The sequence below is a fragment of the Equus asinus genome, chromosome 21 (assembly GCF_041296235.1).
Source record: "Equus asinus isolate D_3611 breed Donkey chromosome 21, EquAss-T2T_v2, whole genome shotgun sequence".
Lineage (NCBI taxonomy): Eukaryota > Metazoa > Chordata > Mammalia > Perissodactyla > Equidae > Equus > Equus asinus.
The window spans coordinates 84,863,771-84,884,801 of NC_091810.1; the positions used below are offsets into that span (position 1 = coordinate 84,863,771).

A 21,031-nucleotide genomic window follows, 5' to 3' on the forward strand; every position below is an offset into this window, starting at 1 on the left:
GTAGACAAGTTTAGCATAGCATCACTGAAGTCTGTCCTGTGCAGTGTGGTGTGAGAGGTTGCCTCTGAAGTTGTACACATGGGGTCTCTGAAAACAAATGATGAAAGGATTGAGGCCGTTGCAGCTAGTGGTGTTGCATTGGTTGTCACGGATCTGTAGTGGAAATCTGGGGTTCACATCCTTGCATGGCATCAACTGGCTAGAGTACATAGTAACCACCCCCTTAAGACAGATGGACAGACGGTACACAGCTCTCCAATTTGCCACAGACCCCACCTAACCTGCTTCACTCATTTTCATTATTTTCTTGATTCTGTGAGCATAAGAGTTTGCAACCTCTCAAGCCATAAAATTCATTTTCCTTCTCTTTACTCTTATATACTGTGTTGTTCATTTTAGCATCATCTTGGCTAGGTTGTGGTGCCCAGCTGTTTGATAAAACAGCAGTCTAGATATAGCTGTGAGGTATTTTTCAGAAGTGATTAACATTTAAATCAACAGACTTTGAATAAAGCAGATTACCTACACAATGTGGTGAGCCTCATGCAATTAGTTAAAGGCCTTAAGAGCAAAGCCTGAGACTCCGGAGAAGGAGGGTATTCTGCCTCCAGACTGCCTTCAGCTCCAACACTGCAACATCCACTCTTCCCCGGGTCTCCAGCCTGCAGGCCTGCCTCACACATTTCAGACTTGCCAGCCTCACGACTGCATGAACCAATTCCTTTAAATTAAATCTCTCTCTCTATATAAATGTACATCCTATTGGTTCTGTTTCTCTTGAGAATCCTGACAAATACACATGTGCCTATAACCCCATCACCCAGCTTTTCTGTATTAAAGGAAAAAGTGCCTTCTTTCTTTCCAAGACAAATGACGTCTTCTTGTTCATTTATAGCTTACTTTTGGTCCAGCATGTGAACGATTGCTCTCCACAGATTACCACCTCTATTTATGAAGATGCCAACAAATCCCTTGGACTCCAGCCAAACTGGCTTAATTACAGCACCATAAAAAAAGTCTACACTTTTATATCCATACACTTTTGTTCATAGCATCTAAGCAGTCTAAAATGGCTTTTTTTTTTTTTTTCGCCTTTCTGCTTTCCCAAATTTTACTTACCCTTCAAACTCAAGCACAACCCCCACCTGCTTTGTAAAGGCTACCCTGGTCACTCCAAACAAAACTAATGTGTTCCTCTTCCAAACTCCTATATTACTGTCTGTACAACTTTTAGTAATTACTCTATTGTGATATTACATATTAGTGTTTTTTAAGCCTCATATTATTTTTCTTAATTATTAATGTGTTTACATTTGATCTTCCTTACTAGACTGTAAACTCCTAGAAGGTAAGGACCATATCCAAAACTTTGTCCTCTCTCTACAGAATCTATCTAACACCTCAGCTACCACCTAACATACACAGTTCCATCTGGAAATCAGAAAGGCCCTGAACTTCCCTGATACAATGCTGCTTTCTGAATAGAATCAAGAAAGAAGTTGCTCTGTCATTAGTTGTTCTTTCATCTTCCCTTCCTCCCTTTTTCACTTCTTTCTTCCCTTCTTCCCTCCACCCTGCTCTCCTTTTTTTAAGAGTCCCCAAGACGCTAGAATGAATCAGCAACCAGCACAGTCTGCTACTGGTCTTGCTGGGTTTCTGGAAAGTCATTATTATTCATGAGGCAAGAATATTAGAATGTACACTTAATGAAAGCGGAGAATTCATCTGCTTTGTTTTTATGATATCCTCAGTACCTAAAACAGAACACGGCTCACAGTAGGTGCTCAGATAAGTCTTTATAACTGTTCCATATACGAACAATGAAACAGAACAGCTACTGTTTTAATGACCTCACATTAAAGCATTTTGGATTATTTGGCCTTAGATATCCTTCAGCTATTTTAGGTTAGCCAAAGACCATTATTTTAATTTTCATCCTTATTTCTTTAATCAGAGGTAACAAGTGTGTTTTACTCTATTGCATGATTTTTCACTATGACATTTTATCTTTATTCCATAAATCTGTATACTAATTAGGTTTCTCTTAGGTAGGCAGCTAATTTAATCCTACACACTTCGTGGATACACTGAGTAACTATCCAACGGCTAGATGACTTCAGTAGAACAAACTATAACCCTTCATCAAAATAAAAAGTAAATACTATTTCTTCTGTGACCAATACTTTGGTGATTATTAAACATACACATTTTAATATAAATGCAACAACACATTTTAATATAAGTGGTAAAACATAGTCTTCAAGATCTATATAAAGAAAGGAATTCACAGTTACATATTAGGTAGATTTCCAAAGCATATTTAAAGTCTCAAAAGGCTTTTAAAAACTTTTGGTCTGATTCGTGATTGGAAAATAACTTTAAAGTTTGTAATACAGGATTAGTCATACCTCTGTTCATGAAATCTTCTAATTTTAGATTCATAGTAATCAATTAGGCAAAGCAACCTAGAAAACAGAAGATAAACTAAATTATTTTCAAAATGTGATGTTGGAGCATTTCCTATTCTCTCTGCAAAATTTCAAATTACAATGATAAACATACAGGTTATCTAGCAAGTTTATAAAAAATTTAAGTGATTTTTGCCAGAAGCAAGTATTATACTAAGCCATATATTTTATATTAATTTCAAAGGAAAGATTTTAAAATAACCGCAAACATTATACCTCAAGATATTAAATGCATATTCTCCTTGTCCCAACATTTCTACCTCTAGCAATCACTCCCACGGTAATATCTGCCAAGGTTCTAACTCAAGAACAACAAAGCTGTTTATTGCAGCATTATCTATAAGACTGCAAACCCGGAAACAATCTAAATATTCTCCAACAAGGGAAAATTTAAGTAAATAACAACACATCCATACTAAAGAAAATGATGAAGGATTAGAAGAAGTCATGTAAATTTGTATTTCTAGCTACGTATCAATTTATGTAGCAAACATTACTGTCTATCCAAGACGGTATGAGGAACTCTCTTGCAGAGAGAAGCAAACACCCTGTTTTGAGTGACAATGCGCTCTTCTTCCTCCTTTGTTAATCTACAGATATCCTTTTGCAAAGAAGCAATAGTCTCTTGTTGCTCCATTCGTTTTTTCTTATAATGGTGACATTTTGCCTATAAGGAATTTTTCAAAAAACATAATTAGGATATGCACATCTAGGACACACTCTCCTAACAATACTGTACACAAAGCCATCTTCGCAGTTTCTATCAATCTGCTTCTTTCAAGAACTTCAATATTGAGCCTGTTTTTAAATGAGTGCCAGCTCCAGGAACATTAATATGTGATAAATACAAAAAATGTAACAAGTAAAATAGGTGTAAAATGAGAAAAATATAGCTGATAACTGCATGCATTCAAGGTTTCAGAATAAGTAAGGGAACTCAAGAATCTCCATAAAACTGACATAAGTTTATGTATAAGGTTTAGATGAAAACAATAATCAGGAAGGGACCAATATTAAGGATGTTAAAAAGAACCAGGAATGAAAATTAAGATTCTTAAGTGATCAATGATAACTTAAGATTACAGATGGTTTAATCAACTTAGGCATTCATGCAATATGGGAGACTGAAAACTCAGAGTAAGTCTCTAGCCAGGCAGTTATTAACAAACAATATATATCCCAAGATCTATACAAAGGAACATAAATCTTGGATACTCTCTTCCTTGTCTTCAGGGAAATAACACTAGCCTGGCTTTTCCTTTATTCCCTAGCTTATTCCCTAGATTCTATCCCTCAGTGTCCTTTGAATGCTCACTATCAATCGCACCATCACTCTTATTATGAATATACTTTTTATAAAGCTCAGTGAGAAATCCTATCCCCATCTGGCCTGCACATTACTAAGACACATCACTTTCAGAAAAGGACGCCATGTCTAGGCACATGTTCATCTGTCCATAGTGTCAAGTTTGCTGAGACTTGGAGACCCTCAGGGGAAAAGGGGACTCAGCTTCTGGTACCATACCATCTCTCAGTAACCACAGGCTACACCCGGAATTGATTCTCTGCCTCAGTCTCATCCTGAAAGCCCGGCAGGAGCTCTACAGCCAAGTGACATGGGTCCCAGGTCCACCTCTATCTATAAATTAGCTGTGAAACTACACCTAATAATTGAGTTTTGTAAGGTTGGAGGTATAAGAGCAATATACAAGAATGAATTGTATCTCTCCTAAGTCATTCTATGAGGCCAACATTACCCTTGATACCAAAGCCAAATGACACAAAAAAAAGAACCACAAACCACATCCCTTATAAACCCCTTATAAACACTGATGCAAAAAATCCTCAACAAAATACTAGCAAATCAAATTCAGCAGCATATTCAAGGATTATACACCATGACCAAGTAAGATTTATTCCTGGAATGCAAGAATGGTTCAACATATCAAAGATGATCAATGAAATACACCACATTAACAGAATGAAGGAAGAAAAACCATATGATAATCTCAATTGATGCAGAAAAAGTATTTGACAAAATCAACACCCTTTCATGATAAAAACACTCAACAAACTAGGAACAGAAGGAAACTACCTCAACACAATAAAAGCCACATGTGAACAATCCACAGTGAACATCATACTCAATGGTGAAAGACTGAAAGCGTTTCCTCTAAGATCAGGAACAAGGCAAAGAGGCCTGCATTCGCCACTTGTATTCCACATAGTAGTGGAAGTCCTAGCCAGAGCAATTAGGCAAGAAAGAGAAATAAAAGACGTCCAAATTGGAAATGAAGAAGTAAAATCATTTCTGTTTGCAGATGATATGATCTTATATGCAGAAAACCCTCAAGATTCCACACAAAAAAAACCTGTTAGAATAAATGAAATAATAGGAAGGAAATATTTTGGGTTATTTCAATTTTCAGTAGTAAATAAATCTATATAGAGAGAATAAAAATAAATATGGAATTAAAATACACAACAATAATCTAAGTTGGGGAGTGGCAAACTTGTTTTAGAATTATTGCACTGTCATGGAATAAGGTAAAAATGACAAAGTAACATTAGATTTTGAGAAGTCAAGAATGCATATTTTAATCTTTGAGGTAACCACTAAAAGAACAGTACAAATCAACTTCTTGATCCATATATTCACTATGAAGATCACTAACATTTTTGTAAAGAAGAAGAGAACTACATCCTGATACAGATCACACTGACTTAAACTAAAGAGCTACATGAAAGTTTAGAAAACTATTTCCAAAGAAGCCAATACACTGGTCTAAGTACAGAAAAAGAAACCGCACTACAGAACACAGAAACTGCAAATAGAATGTTGTCTTTTGATTTCTGCATTTCTCCAGCAAACTTTCAATATACTATTATCAAATGTCTGTTGATTTCCTGGACCTCTTTGCCACATACCTACAAAATCAATGTTTCCTTTCTCTCAATTGCAAAACATGCAGCAATAAATCATTCTAAAATTGGAAACAACCAAATGCCAAAAAACTGTGAAATAATTGTTCTTCCATTTTCCCTAAGAAAGCACAGACTGACTAGTATGGAATAGAATGCAGAGCAGGTCTGTAATGGAACAGGACAATAGATAAACACTGAGGGGCAGTAATTTCTTGGGTTTGCCAATTTTTGTTGACACTATAGAAAGTACCCTTTAAGGACTTAAAAACAAATAATTTCAATTGATCAAATTAGCACAGACAGCCTTCCCCAACACCAGGTGTCCACACCCCAATGCTAATTCTGTCTGTCCTCCTCCATTGCAGATTGGAACATGAGAGCTCCTCTGGACCAATTTGTAAGCTACATAACAAACTGCTGGGACCTGAAACAAAAAGCTAATAGCACCATAAGTGATTTATGACAGATGGAACTACTTGATAGAAAATATATGTCACTCCACTCAAACCACCCCTTGCCAATGAACCCTCAAGCATCTGTTTTTTGAAGTGCCTAAAATCCTGATAAATTGATGTCTTATATTCTAATAATTTAACTTCGTAATTATTTATATATCAACCTCTTTGAAAAGATAAATAGATATCTTCCTAAAAAAAGAACACTAGTCTCCCCTGCCCTCAATTTCCTCTGTGAGCCAAGGACCCAGCGCCTTTACCACTCCTGGTGGCTGCTTTCTCACATCAACAAGTTGATGACTTAAAGGTCTTCAGGTTTCCACATGCCCTATATCTGAGAGCAAGGTCAAAATCGAACTGATAGAGAAATATTTCCAAAATCTTCCCTCCCTTTATAGAGATTTTATAATGTATCATTGATGAGGAAAGAAACCTAACAAAGCCAACCCAAAAACAGAATATTCTAATGGTAGAGGATTTTATTGACTGATGAGTATTAGAAACAGAGTTGGCCATCAAAGAATGATAGTGTCTTCTTTGGAGCCATGATCAACACCAGCAGATGCAGCACTGCCTACCCCACGCTGATAGCCTAAATGTGTGCAGAACACCAGCTGCCTCCATCCTTACACCAGAATTCCCGAGTATCTCTAGTTGATTCTCTCTGACCCCCTGGAATTTATATTAACTCATCTGATCATTTCAGAGCTGCCAGCATCAACTGAGGGGACACCCAGACCCCCTGGCCTGATGAGTACTGGTCCCTTTTAGGCAGCCTGAACTCCTGTGTGCAACAGGTACATACAGATTTGGGCCAACAAAACCACTTTAAAATAAGATAATGTTTATAATGATATGATGTTTGTAAGGATCTGTAATATTACATACAACTAAACATTTGTTATCACTATAAAATATTTATTTCTTTTAATCACAATAAACACCCAAATTTTAAAATAAGGGTTTTTTTAAAATTAGGAAATCAAGTATTCAATGTTAGAATACTGCTATTTCTATAAAAAGAAAAGTAACAAAACAACTTGTAATCACATGCATATGCCATACAAATATTGGGAAAATTTAACTCAATAATTCAAATATTTATTAGGCATCCAGTACTAATACTAATGTAGGCACTCTTTCAGCCCTAAACAAAATAACAAAAATATCTGCCCTCATGGAAACTGCATTCTAACACAGGGACATATACAAACAAAACAAATAAAGTACATATAGTTTGTTAACATGTTAGATGGTGGTAAGAACTATAGATAAAATATAAAGCTGAGAAGGCAATATGATGTGTGGGGCACAGGACTGCCAACCGTAAGTAGTCGAGAAAAGAATCCCTGAGAGATGGTGACATATGAGTAAGGAGAGAGGGAACAAGCCCTGCAGCTATCTGGGGAGAAGTATGCACGACAGAGGAAAGAGAAAGAACAAAATGTACAAAGGCTCCGAGTGAGAATGTTAGAGGAAAATGTTCAAGGAAAAGTAAGGATGTCAGTGTGGCTGGAGTAGAATAAGCAAGGGGTACAGTGGATGAAGTCAGAAGATGACAGGGGCCAGATCATGTACACCCTTGGAGGCCATGGTAAGACTTTTTGATTTTCCTCTAAAGAAAAACAAAAGCCATTGGAGGGTTTCAAGCTACTATGCTGAAAGCACAATGAAAAAGGCAAGGGTGGAAGCAGGGAGACCAAAAGAGAAGCAGGAGAGAAATGAAGGTGACTTGGACCAGAGTGGAGACTAAAAGAAGAAAGTTTTGGGAGGAAATTCAGGAACTCAGTTTTAGACGTGTAAAGTTCTAGATGCCTACTAGACATCCAGTAGATATCAAGTAGGCTGCAGGATTGAGTCTGGAATTAAAGGAAGAGGTCTGGGCTACAGATTTAAATTAGGTGCTATGAATTAGACGGAGCATCACCAAGGGAGTTAGAGTACATAGGAAAGAGAAAAGGTCTAAGGAATGAGTACTACGGAATCCCAACACTAAGAGGTTAAGGAGACAAGAAGAACCAGCAAAGGAGTTGAAGAATGGCCAATGGGGCTAGAGGCAAACCAGAAGAAAGGATATTCTGGAACCAAGCAAAGAAAGAATTTCAAGAAGGCAACAGTGATAGGTCAAGTAAGGTAAGGATCATCGAATGAAGCAACATGGAAGTTGCTTAAACAAATCCATCTAACAACCTGTGACCTTGATGAGCTGTTTTAGTACTATATATCATGTAAGAAAATACATAACTCAGTACCTGTAAAGCTTTATGCTCCATTTGAAGATCTTTTATTTTATTCTGTTGCTGGCAAGCCCTATTAAGGGATTCATCCTCCAATTCACCAATTTTGGATTTCACACTCTCCAAAATTTGTTCCAAGTCATTAGCTCGTTGTTCCTGGTCTGCTGCTCGGCTTTGTTCTAGCTGAAGTTCATTTCTAATAACAGACACAATCCCTTCCCTTACTAACAAGCATAAATCACATCAACACACATATCCATCTAACAACGAAATGAAATTTCTAAAGTTTCTCTGCATTCTTAAAATTTCATATAACACAAACCAATAGAAGCAGTATAGGATACCATTACATACCTAAGCTAAGCTATCACCAAAAGATTTACCTATTAAATATATTTTTTAACTTAATATTTAATCAAAACAGAAAATTAAATTGCAAGATTCTTTTCAAGGGTTATTTTTAGAAAGGATATCCTGTATACAAACAATTCAAAAGAGATTTTTTTTTCCATTTTCATACTTAAGTTGCTGATTAGTTTCTATGAGCTCCTGGATCATGTTCTGTTGACGTGTTGTTTCTTCCACCAACGTTTTCAAATTCTGTCTCATCCTTTTCGATGACTGTTTGTCAAAAATGATGAGATCTACATTTTTTGAAATGCAATACAGATATTAAAAATAAAGGTAAGGCAATAATTTTTAAAGCAAAAGAAGGCGTTTTACAATAAACAGCAAGAATAGGATCTATTACCTGTAAGATCTGTTCTTTGGACTAGAGACAAAGGTTTTAAGCCACGCGTCATCAAGAGCACATTTATGCTTTCCCATTCTGCTTCTTCCCGCTACAATTACAAGGACAGAGAAAAGGATCAACTTTAAGATACAAAGTGAACAAACACTCTCTTGTATATAATTTCCTTTGTTTTCAGAATAACAGAACGTTTTCTCCCAAAGTTTTTTAACGTGAATTTGTTATGCACATATAATGATTAAAATTAAAACAATACATTTGTTTCTAACAAAATTAGCAGACTAAAAAGGATGCAAATAAGCACAAATAATTATATTATATACTTCCAGAATACTCATATATAGGCCTTAAGGGATAAATTAAAACAAAAACACCTTGTAATTTCAGTGAACCAAACAGACCTTGGGTTTTTTATTTAACTGATCCAGACCAGGCTCCACTAAAAAGAAACAGCTACAAATTAGGTTACACTAATTGAATAGTAAAGAAAAGGTGAGTCACTCAGAAACAAGTGCCACTTTAACAATAACTAGAGTCACAAAAAGATCAAAACATATGTGACCGGCCAAAGCCAATAATCTAGACAGTCCTTGTATAACAGACAAGGCCCACCTCTACAAAGGAGTCTGTCCATCTAGGTAACTGATTCTGGTGGAATCACTCTGAAAGACACGCTCAAGTTTTGTCTCCCTGATTCTAAATATGTATTTACACCATAAACCCAAGAGGGGAAATCTAACTCTCTAGATTAAGTGAATAAAAACAACAATGGGAAGAAAAAACTAATAAGAACATAAAATACAGAGAAGAATAGAAATAGAGATGATTTTAAAAAATGACACATTTAAAGCCATCATATTAATAGTTTTATAATGGGCTTTTAAAGTAAGTACAATAATCAATTTTGAAATCACTGTGTGAAGTGCTTTGCTTGCTTTTTAAGCCATTAAAGTACATTGGTGAAAAGGTAATTTGAGTGAGTTTTCAGTGATTAAATGCTTGAAAAAATATATAATTTATACAATACTTTTTTATTAGTAGTATAGTATGTAAATATTACAACAGTTTAAATATTAATAATATAGGCAATAGACAAAGTGCAAATTAAAGTATTATTCTCTTGGGGCTGGCCCCGTGGCTGAGTGGTTAAGTTCACGCGCTCTGCTGCAGGCGGCCCAGTGTTTCGTTGGTTCAAATCCTGGGCGCGGACATGGCACTGCTCATCAAACCACGCTGAGGCAGCGTCCCACATGCCACAACTAGAAGGACCCACAATGAAGAATATACAGCTATGTACCAGGGGGCTTTAGGGAGAAAAAGGAAAAAAAAATAAAATCTTTAAAAAAAACAAAAAAGGTATTACTCTCCGCACCCAAATGCCCCTCAGACATTAAAGAATCTACCAAGACAAGAAAGGAACAAATTGCTCATGACACTCGCAGCGCCAAATAAATCTTTCCTTTTGACTGCTGACTTTCTACCCCTTCTTTATCCTTTCTACACTTCTCCCTCCCAGAAGCTTTTCCCTTATTTATACTTTAGGTCTTCTGGTCACAAAGTTTCATGACACAGGACTAAAATTACTGCTGATATCTGTTTTAGGAGCCAAAAGTTCTGTGTGGGTATCTCAGTGGATATCTACTATGACTCATAAAAACAAAATGCTCTGTAAATAATAATGTCACACATTTTGAATGATCAAATTATACATATTGTTCTCTGATACCGCTTGGTTTTTTGTTTTTTTGTTTTTTGAGGAAGATTAGCCCTGAGCTAATATCTACCACCAATTCTCCTCTTTTTGCTGAGTAAGACTGGCCCTGAGCTAACATTCATGCCCATCTTCCTCTACTTTATACATGGGACGCCTACCACAGCATGGCTTTTGCCAAGTGGTGCCATGTCCACACCCGGGTTCCAAACTGATGAACCCCGGGCAGCTGAGAAGTGGAACATGTGAACTTAACCGCTGTGCCACCGGGCCAGCCCCCTCTATAACTGCTTTAAGAGAAAGAATAACCTGTTTGCAAATTCTGAAAACAGGTGAGAATGGCATTTTCCAAAGTATGGTCGTTTCCCCCTTATCCTTGGGAGATACGTTCCGAGACCTCGAGTGGATGCCTGAAACCAGATAGTACCAAACTGTATATATAGTATGTTTTTTCCCATATACACATGCCTATGATTAATTTATAAATTAGGAACAGTAAGAGGTTAACAACAATAATTACTAATAAAATAGAACAACTATAACAACATACCGTAGCAAAAGTTACCGTAGATCTTGGCAACCTCAGCATACGATTTTTTTTTCTTTCCTTAAGTCAAGAACTTTCACCTTTTCACTTAAAGGAAGCGCTTTATGGCTACTCTTTTTCATATCCAAATTGCCAGTATCACTATTCTTAGGCTTTGGGGCCATTATTAAGTAAAATAACGGTTACTTGAACACAAGCACTGTGATAGCGCCACAGTCAATCTGATAACCAAGACGGCTACTAACTAATGGGCAGGCAGCATATACAGCACGGATACGCTGGACGAAGGGGTGACTCCCATCCCAGGTGGGACAGAGCGAGATTTCATCACGCCACCCAGAACGGTGTGCGATTTAAAACTTATGAATTATTTATTTCTGGAATTTACCATTTAATATTTTTGGACCATGGTTGACTGTGGGTAACTGAAACCACAGAAAGTAAAACCGCAGATAAGCAGGGTACTGGTTTGTGCTGCAGCGCTTGTCAAACAAGTAGGAAATACTGTATACTAAAGCATCCTTCTGGAGACTGACAGTATTGTGAAGTTTTAAAATAATGAAATCATTTAATAGTCTTTAACCCAGCATTTCCCAAAATTATTTTACTAAAAAATCCTTTTAAAATAAGGTTTTTTTACTTTAGTAGACGTAGTATTCTTTGGCACATACTTTGAGAAACACTGGCTTCAAATATTACAAGTTTACCTGTTTTTCAGTCATGAGTCTGTCTGATGATTTACTGGACTCCTGGGCTTTAGGGGCTGCTGGAGATAATAGTTTCTTTCGTAGCATCAAAAGAAGTAGAGTGGCAATAAAAAATTTGAGTTCCCTAAATCAAAAATGAAAAAGTACAATAGGTGTTAAAGGAAATTATATTAAAAGAACCCACTACTTTTGGGTAATTTAAGACACTCCTGTGTAAAAACTTTTATGACTTCTTAGAAAGCTGATTTTAAGAATGATTAGAATAAAACCTACCTTATAACGTTCTCTAGAAATAAAACATTATGAGGTTTTACACACACACACACACACACATAGAAAACTATTTATTTTAAGTATATAATGAGAAAAGCACATGATGCTAATAAATAAACTCTTATCTTTTGGAAGTTGCTTTCCAAAAACCAAAAGAATCGTGCCTGACCCAAAGTTACAGGTCAGTCTAACAATTCACTGGACTAACTCGAAAGGTGAATGGAGTACCACTTTCTTAGTGGTCTTTATTTCTAAGTAGATCAGAAGCCAGCAACAAACGATTCTGTTTGGCACACACAAAAGTTTATACTGAGTCTACCCTACCATCACTTGCTCTTGTTATCTAAGATTCTGCCATTCTATAGGAAAATATTTCCTTGGATTCTATGATATATAGGTCTAATTCCTCCTTTCCAGAGGCACAATCACACACATTCATTAGCTTCACGGAATTTTAGACCTCAAGAGGACCTCGGAATTGTTTAATCCGAAATCTCTAGCTATTCATAGCTGGCAGGAAAGAGTGCAGGGAAAGTTGTACCAATATATCAGATACTAAAACCATCTGAGACGCAGAGAGAAATGATCTTCCCAGGATTGATTAGAAGTAGGCCTCCTTGCTGCCAGTTCAGTATTTCTTCCAAAGCACCCTTCCACCCATCTGTATCTGCTTCTGACAGTGAAATCCAACTAAGCAATTTAGCAGTCACCAACAATCTATTTTCAACTAAATCTAACAACATGTTACAAATTCTCAAATTCTGCCATTTTTGTTGCTTGGCATCATAGACTACTCTCTCCTCTTTAAATTTTGGTCCTTTCAACAACTCAATCACCCACTATGTTCATCCCGCCTCCTTTATTTTAAATAAAGATCCTTTTTGAAAATATCAGGAAACGTCAGCTGCTACCACCTTTCAGCTAGTTTTTTAACTTTTCATCTAGAAGTTTTCAAAAATACACAGAAGTAGAGAAAGAGTATAATGAGCCTATGTATTTACAATCTAGCTTCAATGATAAACAATATTCTTCCCTTAGTTTCAGTTCTTCCTCATCCACTTATATTTCAGTACACATCTCTAACAAATACAGACTCTCTTTAAACATAACTTCAATCCTATTATCACACACACTAAAATTAACAATAATTCCTTACTATCACTTAATATCTACTCCATGTTCAATTTTCCCCCAAATGTCTTTAAAATGTCTTTTTATGACTTTTTTCCTTTCAAATCAATATCCGAACAAGGTCCACACGGCACTCTTAAGTTTCCTTTAATTTATAACAGTCTCACTCCCCCCACCCTTTTCTTTAACATGCCATTTATTTGTTAAAAAAACAAGTCATCTGTTTTGCAGAATTACCCACATTTCAGATTTGGCTTATTGTATTCTTATCATTTAACATATTTCTCCATCCCTTATATTTCTTGTCAACTGGCTATATGTAGAAACTCGATTAACTTCAGGTTCAGTAGTTTTTGGCAAGAATACTTCAGAGGGGGTACTGTGTTCTTACTGCATCACCATCAAGAATCAGCCTTTCAAATCAGAGTGTTTAAGTGGGAAAAATACACCCTGTAGGCCAGACATAAGGGTGGTAGACAATCCACCAAAGAGTGTGGAGCCACATATTCTGACAATCTCCCTAAAGCCACACTGGAGCTCTTCTAAATCTTCAAAAGTGTCTTCTCCCTCTAGGCTCAAGGCCTGGGGACTCTTATCTTCTTCTTCACTTAGTTAACTCATACTTGACCTTCAGATCTCAGTTCAAATTTCCTTCTTAAGGGAAATCTCCCTAATACCATGACTAGATCAGGTCCTCCTGTTATGTGCTCTTGTAGCACTATAAAGAGTAAAGTAGAGAGGTTTAGAGTTCAGACTCCGATGGCCTGAGTGACTGACTACCAGCTTAACCATTTATTAAATGTGCAACATGGACAAAATCATTAACATCTTTGAGCCTTGATTTCTCCATCTGTAAAAGAGAAAACATAGTAATAGCTACATCTCATACCTTGAATTAAGTCAGACAACATGCAGAAAGTACTTAAAACAAGTGCCTGGCACAAAGAAACTGATAGATAATTGGTGGTGGTTGTTATATCTAAGTATGCTAAACAAAATGGACCTTACCTAACCATACCACTGTATATTAGACTTTTTCTACAAATTACTCTGCTGATTATCTGATACAAGTTGTTTTATATAAATATGTCTAGGTAAGACTAAATTCCATGAGATAAGTAGCCTACTTTTTTGTAATAGTAGAGTAAGCAATTCTGCCTTTAAAGACAATGAAGAAAGCTGAATAAAATGCATTAAAAAATGTTTTTCTTACTAACAAGATAATGAGGAATTATCACGCAAAAAGTTGAGAGGAGGAGAACTCATTTTTCCCCTTAAGGCATTTGCCAAATCCAAAGAAAGAGCTGTGAAAATGCATGCTAAAGATCAGTCTGTTACCTGTTACCTGTGAGGGCTACAGCTCTCAGGATAAGGGTGAACCAGAAGTAAACCACCTCTCCCATGAACTGAACCCTGGCTTCCCCTCCTCGGGGGCATTCCAGTATCTCAAGAAGGTCTCAAAATAACAGTGCTTTCCAAAGGGGGAAGTGGTGTACCCACAACATGACTAACAAAAATGTACAAGTGAAATCTCACAAGGTTGTAATCTATCATAACATTAATAAAAAAAAAAAATAATAACAGTGCTTCCAAGAGCCTGGCAGAAGCAAATGAAATCTTCTCTGGAAAAAGGCCTCAAGTTATCCCCCCAAAAAATGTTTCAAATACAACACGCAGCAAACAGTCAAAGATAACCAAAGTATACAGGAAACAAGATAAAAGGAGAATAGAAACAACAGTCAAAAGAAACCAACCAACAAAGAAAGACTTTTGATATTGTAATTATTAGGCACAGACCATAAAACAACCATGCTGACAATGTTCAAAGAAATAAAAATCAAAGCTTAAAACTTTTGGCAGAGAAATATAAACTGAAAAGGAGACAGAACAGGTGTGAAAAAGAATAAGTTAAAAATTTATAGCAAAAAAATCACAATAATTGAAATTAACATCTCAAGTCACAGGCTTAACAGTAGACTAGAAAGAACAAGAAAAAATTAAATGACTAGAAGGGAAGGTGGAAGAGATATCCACCTTTTTAGTTCTCTACACTGTATTCAGGAAAACATGGAAGAAATTCTACTACAAATGGAAGGGATGCATGTATAATTGGCATCCAAAAAACAGAGAAAAGACTGGAGCAAAAGTAGCATTTAAAAATATAATGGCTAAGAAGTTTTGAGAGCCAATGAAAGACACAAATCCACAGATTCTAGAAGCACAGAATAGAGAAAAAAAATCACATCTAGACACATCATATTAATGTATAGAAAAACAAAAACAGAGAGAAAATCTTAAAAGCAATCATAGGACAAAAGATCATCTTCAAAGGAGTAACAGGTGGAATGTCAGCTAACTTCTTAGCAGTAATAATGGAAACTAATAATGGACTAATATCTTCAATGTGCTGACAGAAAATAATCACCAATATAAAATTCTAAACCCAGTGAAAATATCCATTAATAATAAAGGCAAAAGTAAGATATTTTCAAACAAACAAAACAAATCTGACAGATCTGTTCTATAAAACATTCTAAAGGAGATACTTCATGCAGAAGATGTCACAGAAAGGCAGAGATGTAGAAATGAATAAAGAGCAAAGAAATGGGTGAGTGTAAACACACACTGACTACACAAAATAATATAATCTTTTGAAGTTTAAAAAATATAACTAAAATGCACAATAACAAAAATAAATTAGCTGGGAGTAGGGTAAATGGAGTAACAGTGTTCTAATTTTGTTTATAATCCAGAAGGAAGGTAAAGGTATCTATTAATGTCAGGCTTTTGTAAATTAAGGATGCATGAGAATTTCCAGGATAACCACTAAAGAAGACAACACAAGTGCGTCATTTCCTGACTAACAAAGGGGAAAAAGAAATCATGATGATGGATAAAAATGAATCCAAAAGGAGAGAAAAATAAACAGGGAACAGGTTCAGCAAAGAGAAAACACATGGTAATATAGCAGAGTTAAACTCACATTAATAATTATATTAAATGCAAACAGATCAATTGCTCCAGTGAAAAGAGAAAGACTGTCAAGCTGGATTAATAAAATCAAATTTCATGTGGTTGAAGGAAAAAAGACATCTAAAATATTAAAAAGTCATGCAAAATATAAACATATAGAATGGTAAAAGTGAAAGAATAAAAAAAGGATTGATGGCATGGTGACAGCAGTTTTTAAATCTCTGAATTCCTACATAAAAACAGAAGCAACAAGGTAGCAAAGACAAAAACCAAAAAACAATATTTATATTAAAACTTAGTGACAAGTTATTTCCACAAACACCAAAATATAAGGGGATGGGGCAAATCACTAATAGCAACAAGAACTATAGGGTATCAGCATCTGTGCAGGAAGACAACAAAAGCACAGGCAGCATTCTCACAGTTATGAGGACAGAAGGATTCCCCAATCGTTGGTATTCACTAATATCCACTACCGCACTAATATGAAAACAGCAGGTGAAACGAAAGGGTGTTGCCCTCTCTTGCTGTAAGGACTGAAGATGCTGGAAGCCTATGAACTCTCAAAATTGACATGCTAGAGCTCCATGAAGGGTTCACAATGAGAAGAAACTTCTGGGAATGAAGTCAAAATTGAGCAAGACAGAGACAAGAGAGAGGAAGGCAAGGTTGAGACTAAGGTAGGATGGGTAACAGAGCCAGGAAATTTTGGAAAACTGCTATATTTTTGAACACTACATAAAAGCAACACAAGAGGAAAATCTGAGAACTTCAAAACGCTTTCCTGAATTCTACCCCATTGTAAAAGTTCAGAAGGAGAGGATTCTGGGAAGATGGCAGAGTAGGAAGCACCAGGAATGTCTCTCCCCACCCAGACAACAATTGCACTGTTAGAATTTGTCTCATGTAACTATGTTGGAACTTGGAGTCTATTGAGGCTCTCAAATTCCAGGGAAGGCTTGAATGAGAATTTGTAGTTAATTTTGATCAATTTCAGCTCTTAGCACAGTAACAGCTACATGTTCCCCACACCCACCCCAATGGCAGACAGCTGTGCACAGCATACCAGGAGCAGCTTGCACTCAGTTTGTGTGTCAGGGTGAGCAAAAAGGACCTGTCCTCCAAATATCAGGGTTCTGTGACCTGATCACAGATTGCTGCTTTAGATCTCAGAGGAGCAGAGAAAGAGGCGGAGGTCGTTGTTGTACCTACCCCCATTGTTATAAGCCCCTGCCACTCTTGCTACAGAGACTTCCAAGGGATTTAAATAGCCATCATCCTTTTCTTCCCTCCTTCATTTTTCTCTTTTTCCCCTTTCAGGAGCCAGACATTAAAGACTAGGACATTTAAAAGCAAAAGCATATATGAGGCATTAGAAAGTCACTGCACATGTCCAGGGAAAGGTGCAGGCTGAAAAAGACCTGAGAAGACCTTAAGTTTACATTTCAGGCTGATCCTCAGCACAGAGACAGCCTACAACAATTAAAAAAAATACAAATAAAATAAACAAAACAAAACCCAGAAAACCTTGGTAAAGGAGGAGAATGTGATTTCCAGACATCACATTATTAGATTCAAACATACAGTTTTTTACAAAAAATAACAAGGCACACAAAGAATCAGGAAGCATGGCCCATGCAAAGGAAAAAACCAAATCAACAGAAACCATCCCTGAAAAAAAGACCTAATGGCAGATCTACTAGACAAAGACTTCAAAACAACCATCTTAAAGATGTGCAAAGAACTAAAGAAAGATATAGAGAAAATCAAGAAAACAATATATGTAAAAAGCTTCTGAAAGGTAAAGGAAACCATGAGCAAAACAAAAAGACAACCCACCAACAGGGAGAAAATAGTTGCAAATCATATATCCAACAAGGGGTTAATTTCTAAAATATATAAAGAACTCATACAACTCAACAACAAAAAAACAAAAACCTGATAAAAAATGGGCAGAGGATATGAACAGACATTTTTCCAAAGAAGATAAACAGATGGCCAACAGACACACAAAAAGATGTTCAACATCACTAAACTACTAGGGAAACTAAACTACAATGAGATATCACCTCACATCTGTCAGAATGGCTATAATTAACAAGAAATAACAAATGTTGGAGAGGATGTGGAGAAGGGAACACTCATATACTGCTGGTGGGAATGCAAACTGGTGCAGTCACTCTGGAAAACAGTATGGAGATTTCTCAAAAAATTAAAAATAGAAATATCATGCAATCCAGCTATCCCACTACTGGTTACTTATCCAAAGACCACAAAATCAACAATTCAAAGAGATTTATGCATCCCTATGTTCATCACAGCATTATTCAAAATAGCCAAGAGATGGAAGCAACCCAAGTGCCCATCAACAGATGGATGGATAAAGAAGATGTGGTACCTATATTTATAATGGAATACTACTCAGTCATAAAAAAGGACAAAATCTTGGGGCCAGCTCAGTGGTGCAGCAGTTAAGTTTGCATGGTCTGCTTCAGCGGCCCAGGATTCACCAGTTCAGATCCTGGGGGAGGACCCATGCATCACCTGTCAAGTTATGGTATGGCAGGCATCCCACAGATAAAGTAGAGGAAGATGGGCACGGATGTTAGCTCAGGGCCAGTCTTTCTCAACAAAAAGAGGAGGATTGGTGACAGATGTTAGCTCAGGGCTAATCTTCCTCAGAAAAAAAAAAAAAAGGGACAAAATCGTGCCATTTGCAACAACATGGATGGACCTTGAGGGTATTATGCTAAATGAAACAAGCCAGTCAGAGAAAGAAAAACACCACATGATTTCACTCATACATGGAAGATAAACAAACACATGGATAAGGAGAACAGATTAGTGGTTACCAGAGAGGGAGGGGGGAACTTGAAAGGGGTAAAGTGGCACATATGTATGGTGACAGATAAAAACTAGACTGTTGGTGGTGAACACAATGCAGTCTATACAGAAACTGATATACGATAATGTACACCTGAAATTACATAATGTTATAAGCCAATATTACCTCAATAAAATAATTAAATAATTTTTATAAAAAAGAACTCTACTACTAAAAAAAATTGAACAAAATGGAAATATCAATAAAGAAATGGAAAACCTACAAAGAAATAAAAAATAAATTCTGGAGCTGAAAAGTACAACACAATAACTGAAATGAAAAATTCACTAGAGGCATTCAAAGGTAGATTTGAGCAGGAAAAAGAAAGAAATAGTAAATTTGAAGATAGGACAATGGAAATTATCAAGCCTAAGGAAGAGAAAGAAAAAAAACTGAAGAAAAGTGAACAGTGCCTAAAGGACCTGTGGGACACCATCAAGCAGGCCAACACACAAATTGTGGGAGTCCCAGAAGGAGAAAAGAGAGAAAGAGTGGCAGAGAGAATATTTAAAGAGACAATGGTTGAGAACTTCCCAAATTTGTTGAAAGACACAAATATATAAATTCAAGAAGTTCAGCAAACTCCAAGAAAGATGAACCCAAAAACCCTACACCAAGAAATATTATAATCAAACTTTTGAAAGACAAAGAGAGAATCCTGAAAGCAGCAAGTGAGAAGTAACACATCACATAAAAAGAACCTTCAATAAGATTACAAGCAGATTTCTTGTCAGAAACTTGGAGGCCAGAAGGTAGTGGAATGATATATTCAAAATGCTAAAAGAAAGAAACTGTCAATCAAGAATCTGGCAAAATTGTCCTTCAAAAGTGAGGGAAAAATTAAGACATTCCCAGGGAAAAAAGCTGAAGAAGTTCATTAACATTAGACCTGCCCTGCAAGAAATGCTAAAGGGAGTCCTGCAGGTTGAAATGAAAGGACATCAGACAGTAACTCAAAGTCATATGAAAAAATAAAGATCTCAGTAAAGGTAAATGGCATGGGCAATTATCAAAGTTAATATTATTTTTTTTTAATTTTTATTTTTTTCGGATGTATAAGTTAATATTATTATAACAATGGTTTGTAACTCCACTTTTTGTTTTCTACACGATTTGAGAGAATTTTTTTAAAAACAATCATTAGTCTAAAAGTGAATATTACTGTAACTTTGCTTTGCAATGTCACATCTCATTTTCTACATAATTTAGGAGACTAAATGGATTTAAAAGAATTATTAGTTTATGGTTTGGGGCACACATGTATAAAGATGTAATTGTGTGACACCAACAACTAAAAGAGGTGGAGATGGAGCTGTAAAGGGGCGGTTTCTGATGTTATTTAAGTTAAGCCGTTACAAATTCAAATTAGAGTGTTATAATTTTAGGATGTTAAATGTAATCCCCATGGTAACCACAAAGAAAATAGTTACTAGAATATATACAAAAAGAAATGAAAGGAATTTAAACATTTAAACTACAAAAAAATCAACTAAACACAAAAGAAGACAGTAACAGGAAATGAGGAACCAAGAAAACTATAAGACAATATGAAAAATAGAAAAATGACAGAAATAAGTCCCTTCTTATCAGCATTTAAATGTAAATGGATTAAACTCTTGACAGATTGGCAGAATGAATAAAAAAATATCCAAATACATGCTGTCTAAAACAAACTCACTTTAAATCTAAAGACACAAAGAGGCTGAAAGTGAAAGGATGTTAAAAGATTTTCCATGTAAATAATAACCAAAAGAGAGCAAGGGTGGCTATATTAATATCAGACAAAACAGACTTTAAACCAAAAAAGTTTACAAGAGACAAAGAAGGACATTACATATTAATAAAAGGTTCAATACATCAAGAATATATAATAATTATAAACATTTATTTACTTAATAACAGGCCATCAAAACAAATGAAGCAAAAAGTGACAGAATTGACATAGTTCTACAATAATAGTTGGAGGCTT

General features: G+C 36.0%; 1 protein-coding gene across 8 annotated transcripts in view; it reads right to left on the minus strand.

Annotated features, from left to right (window-relative positions):
• Positions 1-21,031, minus strand: part of CEP70 (centrosomal protein 70) — a 59,058-nt gene that overhangs the window by 29,014 nt on the left and 9,013 nt on the right. For 2 of the 8 annotated variants that reach the window (XM_070493402.1, XM_070493401.1), the window contains exons 3-9: positions 12,663-12,741; positions 11,802-11,921; positions 8,837-8,927; positions 8,606-8,729; positions 8,101-8,281; positions 2,966-3,135; positions 2,409-2,465 (exon numbers count right to left, since the gene is read on the minus strand). In XM_070493402.1, coding sequence (XP_070349503.1) covers positions 2,409-2,465; positions 2,966-3,135; positions 8,101-8,281; positions 8,606-8,729; positions 8,837-8,927; positions 11,802-11,888 — 710 coding nt within the window. In that variant the 5' untranslated portion in view covers positions 11,889-11,921; positions 12,663-12,741. Of the gene's footprint in view, positions 1-2,408; positions 2,466-2,965; positions 3,136-8,100; positions 8,282-8,605; positions 8,730-8,836; positions 8,928-11,801; positions 11,926-12,662; positions 12,748-21,031 lie in introns of all 8 variants that reach the window. The other 6 variants (XM_070493400.1, XM_070493399.1, XM_070493397.1 and 3 more) reach the window with 3 other exon arrangements.